The sequence below is a fragment of the Eupeodes corollae genome, chromosome 3, assembly GCF_945859685.1.
Source record: "Eupeodes corollae chromosome 3, idEupCoro1.1, whole genome shotgun sequence".
Taxonomy (NCBI): Eukaryota; Metazoa; Arthropoda; class Insecta; order Diptera; family Syrphidae; genus Eupeodes; species Eupeodes corollae.
In genome coordinates, this window is record NC_079149.1 from 45,399,862 (window position 1) to 45,409,773 (window position 9,912).

A 9,912-nucleotide genomic window follows, 5' to 3' on the forward strand; every position below is an offset into this window, starting at 1 on the left:
AGAAAGTGGAAACATCATAGTGGAATGATGAGGATATGGAAGAACCACTTCTGCAGACCGTATAACGGCGACGACGAATCGAATTCCGCTGTCAGGCAGGATGATCCATTAAACATAGACGACAAAAACCAACGATCCCGTCCTCACGATTTAGACGAAGATTGCCATATCTAAGCTGAAGTCTAATAAAGCCGCTGGAGCGGATGGCTTGAATGCCGAGCTCTTTAAAGCAACTGGAGGTAAGTTGGTTAGGAGCATGCACCAACTTTTCTGTAAGATATGGTCGGAAGAAAGCATGCCCGATGAAACATGAAAGGAACCTCAGTAATTTTTGCCCGATCCTGAAAAACACAATCGATCAAATATTCACATTACGGCAGATCCTGGAAAAAGCCCAAGAATACCAAATCGAAACCACCCATCTTTTCATCGGTTTCAAGGCCGCATTTGACAGCATCTACAGGGACGAGCTGTATAGAGCCATGTCTAGTTTTGGCATCCCTGCCAAACTCGTCCGTTTGTGCAGGATGACCATTTAGAATTCAAGCTGCTCCATAAACAGAACCTTTCGATGTCAAAAAAGGTTTAAGACAAGGTGTTGCGCTGTCATGCGATTTTTTTAACATCGTACTTAAAAGAATAGTGCATAGCTCTAACGTTAACACTAGAGGCACTATCTTTTAAAAGTCTGTCCAATTACTAGCATATGCTGATGACATTGACATAATCGGAAGAACTTAGCGTGATGTCAATTGGGACTTTTGTGAGTATTAAGGCAGAGGCGGCAAAAATGGGTTCAACGGTTAATGAGGGCAAAAAGCAAAGTACATCCTGTCGTTAAGAAAGAAATTACAACACCAACGTCTCGGTCAAAACATCACCATCGACAGACGGAACTTTAAGGTAGTAAAGGACTTCGTCTACCTGGCTCCGCTGTAAACGCAGAAAACAACACCAGCGCTGAGATCAAATGCATAATAACTCTTGCTAACAGCTGTTTCTTTGGGTAAAGTCCTTTCTCGATGGATCAAAGTGTCGCTATATAAGACCCCGTTCTGCTATACGGTGTAGAAGCATGGACTATGACAAAAGCGGATGAAAGCACCTTGGGTCGTTTCGAGAGAAAAGTTCTTCGTGTGATCTACGCTCCCGTATCCATCGAAGGGGAGCGGAGGAGAAGATGGAATGACGAGCTGTACGGGCTGTACAGCGACGTAGACTTAGCCAGAAGGGTAAAAGTCCAACGACGACGGAGATGGCTTGGTCACGTGGAGCACATGGAAACCAATGCTCTTTCTGGAAAGTCTTCGAATATACACCCATAGGACAGAGCAGTAGAAGGAGGCCGCTGATCAGGTGGCGCGCACAAGTGGAAAGTGACCTCACCCAACTTGGAGCGCGAAACTGAAGACATCTAGCTATGGACCGAGCTAGATGTAGAAGTTTGTTGGGTGAGGCCCTAGTTCACAGGACTGTAGCGCCACCTTAAATACGTAAGTAGTAATTTAATTAGTAATAGTTTAATAACTCTTTCAAAATTGTATTGTTAAGTATTCATTTAATTCTACTCCAGCTGAATTTAAATTTGTTTTCATTTTAACACCTGTTAATGACGTTTCTCCTTGAATTTGCTATGACAGTTTACACGAACCTTCATTATTACACTATTCTACACTGCATCACTGCACTACTCTACACTGGCATTTTTCTGGTTAAAGAAATCTTCTGAGAAATACAAAAGATAATATTCGGTAATGCTCCCGAGATAATCCCGTCTTGTTTGCGAGAGAATTGACTTCAAGGGCTACTCTCAATGATCTAGGACGCTTAGTTTGTTCTTCAAAACTGTAAAAAAATAAAAAAAAAAAACCATAAGAGAAAGTTATATATCCATTTCAATTTTTGTTGATGATGAAATTTTATTTTACTGAACAGCTGACTGCCAAATCCATTTCGTTTTACTGTATATCAATTTGAAAAATAATTATATACAAAGCGTTCACATTGACAAAATACGAGAAATTTAAGAAAACAAATTGTTCGACGTACACTACAATCTGATTGTAAAGAACTGTCAAATTAAATTCGCGTTGTCCATACGATCCACACTTCAACAAATAAAATGTTTGCGAGTGTCTTAAACTAAAAATATTATTCCCGTCTCCGTTGTACATTTGCAATGACAAATAAAAACAAGCCATGTGTACAAAATGTACAAAAGGACGAACATTTGTTCATTCGTTAGTCGCCCTCATGTTAGCAGTCCCTTAAACTTACCATCAAACTTCACTCAACTTTGTGGAACTCAATCCACAAATAAAATACAACTGGAATACAAAATTAGTTGACATAAAACAAGATTAGAACGAGATAACGATGGTAGCACCTAAGCCTTACTCTTTCCATCTTGTGCGACATCGCAAAAGAGCGCCGGCTGCTTGGACCCTGGAATGCAAGTTTGAAATATCAAAACGTTAACGAAAAATACGAGATTTCCAAGCATATTTCATATTTTTGTGTTGTGTTGCGTTTGGATTTGGAGAAGAAAATAAATTAAATTTAGAAAAAAGTTTTATTTATTAATAAATTATTTTTAAACACTTATTTATTTATGTAAGTATTAATGCTAAATTCTATATTGTATTGCTTCTATTGTAAATGTAAACTTTTGCAGCAACTAATTGTAATTTAATTTGCACCTAAAGATGTCTGACGACAATTTGGAAAGCCTTGATAATGCGTCACTTCGCAAAAAGTGCCTCGAATTCGGACTACCTAATGTTCCAATCACCGATACAAGCCGCAAACTTCTCATACGTAAGCTGCGTGTTGCTATGAACGGAGAAGTAGATGATAAAAAGAAGAATCGACGAGAAACCATTCACGTCACGAAGATTCCTTCGCTCGTCGAATCAAATGTTAATGCTGTTGTGGAAGATGCACCCAAACGCCCCCCAAGTCGCATAAATCGTCGGACAATAGCAGCCACAAGTGTCACATCAACTGTTGACGACACAAGTCTGCCAGAGTCCTCTAGGCCAGAACCAATCACAGAACGAAGACGTTCTGTTCGAGCACAGGCCGAAACGGAGGCTCCCGCGCCTGTAATTGCAGTATCGCAGAAACGCAAGACGGCTGCGGTTCTTGCTGAAGAGGACGAAGACGATGATGATGTGATTTTGTTGGAAGCGGCTGAGCAAAGCGAGAGAGAAATCATCATTCCACGAGGCCGACGATCGGTTTCGCTATCCAAAACTGGAGTGGTCACAACTTCGTACAGCCAAGAAACGGTCGCAGCTCCACCACCACCACCGACAGTCAACGAAACAGAATCCGAGTCGGAGTACGATTTCACATCAAAGTATGCAAGTCTGTATGAGCCCATTGCTCGCCCCTTGACACAATCTCAGCCGCTGATGCGTGACACATCGTACGGCCTATCCGAGCCCAAAGTTGTCGTCGAACCGGATAACCAAACATTGTCCTTCCGTACCACTTCCGTGAACTCGATGTCCATCGAGCCTGAAAAAGTATACAACAAACCATCATTGCCTGCTGCCTCGCGTTATAGTTCATTAGGATCTGGGTACTCGTCCAACACGGCGTCATCAATCACCACATCCACCACACGGCGCTACACCAGTGGCGGCTATGGAACAACCAATACTCCAGCACCAAAATACTCGAGCATGTATGATGACCAAGAAGAGAATGATGAAAATCAACCGGAGACTCCGTACCTAAGTGACTTTGCCAGAAAACTGGAACGCCTGAAGGCGGAACCACTGGTCAAAGGAGCTGAGACGCCTCGCAATGTTCCAATGAAGCGCGAAACTCAACGCTTCCACTCATCGATCTCAGGCCGACGGAGCACAATGCAGACAGATTCTGTTGCCGATTCTTTTAAGAACTTCTTGTTTGCCTTGGATCGCAAATATAAACTGAAGAGAAATTTCTCGATTCTTTTCGTGGTCATTTTGATCCTTTTTATTTATATTGTTTTTATTAATTGAGAGGTTCTTCTTACTCATCATTAATTTGGGGGAAGTGAGGAGACTGGAGAAGGGCTTCTTTATATTATTTAATTAATGTTCTTATGCTTATTTCATTCTTCAATTAAATTTTTCTTTGCTAATAAAACCATTTGAGTGTTTACTGTAAAAAATAATTATAAAATGTAAGAAATTGATTTTCATTAAAAATAATTCATAACAAAAAATTATGTGTTTTCTTCTTGGATTGGAACAAGAGTGAGAATTTTGATTTAATGGGATAACTACAAGTGTCTATTGACAATGCAGGCTTAAAACGGGCTCAAGGACTGGGGAGTTTTATGTGATGACCAAATCATTTGTTGAGTAAAAACCTAACTAAGTCCCAGCAAATTAAATAAACGAACCTTTAGATGGAGACATTGATTTTTGGAATTGTTTAGTACGTACTTAAGCTACGTAATTATCTCAAAACGGTTATTGAGGCAAAAAATACAAAATTTTAATAATGATTCAATTCAGTCGGTGCTAAAGAAAGACATGACGTAATTTCAGGTTATTTCAAAGTTTAAATGTTTAATACGTCTTGATGTAATGTTCTATTCCTATCGAGTGAGGTTATTTAGTCTTTAAAGAAAAAAATATTTCAGTAGGGGACACCCGGGTTTGAACCGGGGACCTCTCGATCTGCAGTCGAATGCTCTACCACTGAGCTATATCCCCATATGAAAAATAGGGTTTATAACTTAAATTTAATTTAGTACTTTTTATTTATATAAATAACTCATTTTTACATTATGAGAAGAATTTTGTGTTGATTTTGAGGAATATTTTGTTTGAGAAAGCCAGAGAAGAATAGTCTTCTCAATCAAATAAAATCAGAGAATATTGGCTGAAACACAAACACGCTTCAGCTTCGTCTGCGTTACGTTGGGCCTACTTTGAAGGTGCTTTGAATGACACTTCCAATATGACATTTCTAAAATGACACTTCTGTCATTAGCAGCTGTTATTTTTTCTCAAAAAAAAATAACATGAGTTTTGAAATCATAAAAATTAAATTTATCGCGGAAGTAGCTTACACAGTCTTATAATAACCAATGGGAATCCCTCAAAAAGAAAAATGTATTTTGTTTGTTGACTTTTTTACAGATGTTGAGCTGTCAGACAAATCAAATGTTCACCAAATTTGAACTAGAGCTTCCGTTTTGAGTCACATTACGTAACATGACGTTTTTTTCCTTACGATTGTCAAATGAAACGTGAGGTCGAAGCTTCATTGTGATAGCATGCATTGAATTCCTATGGCTGAACTCGTAAACGTCAGGCGAAGTCGAAGCTGAAGCGTGTTTGTGTTTCAGCCATTTAGGTCTGTTGAAAACCTTGACCAAAACTGCCAGTTGTTGTTTGAATGCTATTCCACACTACACAAATTTGGTAGTTTTAGACAGAAGAGAGCACTCACGTAAAATAATTTCCCCAACTTTTTGTTTTTTTTTTTGTTTTTTTCCATCTGTAAAGAGAGAATATGAACTCATGTTTGTTAAATTTGAAACAAAATTTAATTTTAAAAGAGAGATTTTCTGCTTCATTACTTTTATGGACAAAATTATAATTTAAGAATTAATTGAAATTGTGTGCAGAATCCGTTTCTGCGTAGGTTAGTATAGATCAAAATTCATATTGGAAATTATGTTTGACAGCATGGTTTCAATCCATAAAATTATCATCAAGCCATTGGAAGGTTCAGATAACATAAGGTACCAAGGCAGCTAGCTAGTTTTCAAGTGTCAACATTTTCAAACTTGGAACTTTAGTTTACTAACCTATTCCTTCAGTTTACAAAAACTATTACACAATTATTGTATACAAAACTTTTCACGGGCAAGCTACAAGTTTTTCACGACTTGCATTTCGTATTGTAAAGGAATATAACTTTTCCAATTTTTCAATTATCGCTTTTACAAAAAAAAACTTTAAATGGAATTGGGCAGAAAATAAATAAATTATAGAGTAATAAAGTTCAGCTCTCAGTTCAATAAAAACCCTTGATCAATTTTCATTTTGACTTAAGTTTACTTGACTTAATAGTAAGGTAGATTTTTCTTGACTTACTTTCCAGTAATGTTGCCTTAATTGGAAGACAATTTTTGGCATCTAGCCAATCAGATACTAGAAACTTGCCTTACCTTTAAGTCTTTTATGACGTCTCAACATGCCGATTGCAATACATTTGACAAAACATTTTAATATTCATCTTTTACCTGACATCTTTGTATATAAAGCCTATAGTTATCATCAGGAGTGATTTCAGAGTAGGAACTCAGAATTTCTCTGATCACAAGCTGCTTGAAGTTACTTTTACAACATTGCGAACAGAAGCACCAACCGGTGCAAAAAAATTGAATCTTATCCCGAATATGCGCTGAAATGAAAGAAATAAGAGCAAGTTCCAAGAAAACACGAGGAAAAAAATTAGAGAACTTCAAGAACTAAACGAACTTGAGATATATCGGTTTTAACGCAGAAAACCAATTATAAGAAAAGGTGGTTTGATAGAGATCAAATTTTTAAAGCTATTCCGGTCACGAAACTTGCCTGTTTTTAGAAAACTGTACTCAGGAAAATCTTGAATTCAAAAGAATATGTGCAGTACAAAAATCTGCCTTTGAGCAAGAGACAGTATCGGTTATCAATCGCTGTGAAAACCTTAAATAGAACCACGAATACCATAGCTCTAGGATTACAAGCGCAAAATCTAAGCGATCACTTCAAAAAGCTTCTGAACGCTAAGATAAGATCACCATTGGTACTATACGCAGCCTCTTTAATCACAGATGACTTTCTACATGCACCGTTTTCAATAAATGAATTAAAAGAAGTTATTGAGAAAGCTAAAGTGATCGTATTCCTTTTGAGCACTATAAGCACGAAACTGATGAATTTTTTGCTTTTAGAAAATGCTATAGCTCCCGAAAACTTCAGAAAATCAATAATTTTTCCGCTTTTCAAAAAAAGGAAACTATGATGAAGCATCAAATTATAGAGGTATTTCTTTCTTAAATACAAATGCAAAGCTCTTCGCTGGGCTTATTGAGAATAGAATGTTTGAATGGGTCAAGAGAAAAAGTATAATCTCTGAATATCAGGCCGGTTTCAGGAAGAACTATTACGTAACGGATCAAATATTTTCACTGTACAACAGCACATCAGGAGAAAAAGAAAACTATATGTATGACATTGGACTAACGAGTAAACGCACGGACGGGAATGGGGCTCAAGCAAGGGTGTATACTGAGTGCTTTGCTCTTTATATTGTTTATAAACGATGTGGTCAAAGGCGGAATTGTGTTCGGAGGAACTACCATACCTGCACTTTTGTATGCAGACGACATAGTCTTCTTTGCAGAGACGGTGGATGAACTGCAAATGATGATAATTTGGCTAAACGGATATTTTAATCGCTGGAATCTCGACATAAATCCATCAAAATCCAAGATAATGATATTTAGAGCGGGTGACGGCATCATTGCAAGAAACAAAAAGTGGACATTCAATAAAAGAAAAGTTGCTCGGATACTTTATTAGAAGAATCTGCTGGCTGCCGAGAAAATCCCCAAGCTATATATTGTAAGAGGTGTGCCTCTTATGATATTGGAAACTCTTAGCATGCATTTTAACTATATTGTCAAAGTCTTACAAATGAATGATGCAAGAATACCCATTTTATGGCGGCAGGACATATGGCGACGGAATGGGAAAGTTTGGCGGATACCTGCAGTATGAATCTGATGGTTACTCAAAATAAACAACATTGATATACTTTTAGAAAAATATGGTCACATCTTTTACGACAAAAACGCATCTGAGGCCCGTTCGTCGCTTTTTAGATGTTATTATAAGTGTTTAAACTTCATACCTTCTTAACACCATGCCATTAAATAAAATTAGCACCATTTTTAAAACGAGAGGAGAATTACTTAAACTAAACTTCATGCCTCATCGCCCAGATTTACCCTTACTTTGCAGTCCTTGCAATCTGAACATACGAGAAAATATTCATCATTTTATTGCGATCTGTCCAATCATGAAAGAGTTCATGGTGAGATATTCTTTAAAAAAAAGCCTTAATGAAGCCGAGCTTATTGACATACTAAACGTAAATGTCAGATGGAATGCCCCATACAATTATACTGTCGCTGCTCTTAGTAACAGGAATTGTATAATAAATGAAGATTTTTAAGATATACGTAAATCTAGATATTTAGATATTTATTTTTTCTATAATATTGTATTTAAACTTAAAAATGTCAGTCTGGTAGATGGCCATAGGCCAAACCATATAGACTAAAGTAAGTTTTTTATGATATATCTAAATTGAATATGTAAAAAAATGTTATTAATTATTTAATGAAATAAAGAGTCAACTAAAACTAAAAAACTAAAAACTCATCAGGAGAATCAACGAGGCGACATCTATCAGCTACGGTGACATGATCTCGTGCATTTTTTTGACCCAACTTTTGTATATAATGAAACAAAAATTGCTCCAAGATAATCATGCTTATAACAGAATATTAAAGCCTAGTACATACTTGTGAACCATCTCGTGAACCCATACAAATTTCAGTTTTTGGTTCACCCGTGAACTTGCTCGTGAAGCTGAGTGGAGAACAAAGTGGAGAGTTTTCGTTCACGGGCAATTCACGTGCAAAATGTACGGGAACTGTTGGCGAAGCTTTGACATTTGGTTTCCGCATGTTCACAACGTGTACTCACAAGTGTGTACCAGTGAGCAATGTCAAAAGTTCACTTTCTCCACTGGCGAACGTTCACTTCACGAGGAAGTATGTACTAGGCTTAAGAATGAGATTCGAATGGAATCAAAGCGAGCTTTTGACATTTTTAATTATGCTGATTTCAGAATCCAACGAATGAGTTGAGAATAAATTCGGTGTGAGTGTTGACATTTGCTATATGACTAATCGGAATCCCCAATTAACGTCTAAAACTAAGAAATCCTTTATAGGGGCAAACCATTTTATCAATTAAAAGTAACCCACTGTGAAGCTATTCGCTGGGACATTCATACAACGAGATAAAAGTCCGCTGTGCTGAAACATGTTTGCGTGAACTCGAAAATTTAAGAATTTTTTCTTAAAATATAATTCTAATAATAATAATCAAAAATAATTTAGGACTTTATTTCCCACATCAAGTTTATGCGATAAATCTACTTAGTTTACGGAAAAAATCCTTTACTAATTTTGACAGTTAGTTTTTAATGAGATAAATTTATTTGGTGTATGAGGCTTACCGACGTTTTCCGTTGTTTCTACTATTTTTGGGGAAAATTAAATTGAATTAAATTTGAGAAGATTCAAATTAAAAAGACATTTAAGTTTGAATACTACTCAGTTTGGGAAGTTGTAGTTTTTGAAATTATTATTTAATGACATTTAATGAGTAACAACTATTTAAATCAATTTCTTATAATTCACCACAAAAATTGTCATCTTTAGACAAGATAAAAAATGTAGCCACGGAGATCTTGTGATCTAAGACCTATAGACTTTTTATAGGCCATTTCAAACAAAAGCCATATGGCAATGCTCCATACTCGACTTAAAACCTTACAAATTAATTTCATGATCTACAGACACAAATGTTAAAATTTGTATAATTGGTGTCTTTTTTAACGTAAAGTGGTTTTGATCGTTTTATTTTGATAAAGGGATATCATCATACAATAAAACAATCATCCATTAATTTCTTAATACAAAATACTCGTTTTTAATATCAAAATATAACCTTTTATTATACAAACGTCCATTCTAAAGATTTTAAACAAAATAAATGGATATAAGACTTTCCTAAGAAACACATTTTCAGGAAAATTTTGTATGGACAGCAACGATAA

General features: G+C 36.4%; 1 protein-coding gene and 1 non-coding gene across 2 annotated transcripts; one reads left to right on the forward strand and one right to left on the reverse strand.

The window, feature by feature from the left end:
- The first annotated feature begins 2,430 nt into the window (after positions 1-2,430).
- On the forward strand, positions 2,431-4,219 carry LOC129951944 (otefin-like). The gene is made up of 2 exons (XM_056064313.1): positions 2,431-2,613; positions 2,675-4,219. The coding sequence occupies exon 2, from the start codon at positions 2,706-2,708 to the stop codon at positions 4,011-4,013; it is 1,308 nt and encodes a 435-aa protein (XP_055920288.1). The 5' UTR covers positions 2,431-2,613; positions 2,675-2,705; the 3' UTR covers positions 4,014-4,219.
- A 424-nt stretch (positions 4,220-4,643) lies between these two features.
- On the reverse strand, positions 4,644-4,715 carry Trnac-gca (transfer RNA cysteine (anticodon GCA)). Its single transcript has one exon. It is a non-coding gene; the product is annotated as a tRNA-Cys (tRNA).
- Between the last annotated feature and the right edge of the window lie 5,197 nt (positions 4,716-9,912).

Bases quoted from the DNA above. Each gene is read 5' to 3' on its own strand.
- LOC129951944 (XM_056064313.1), top strand. From the start codon at position 2,706: ATGTCTGACGACAATTTGGAAAGCCTTGATAATGCGTCACTTCGCAAA.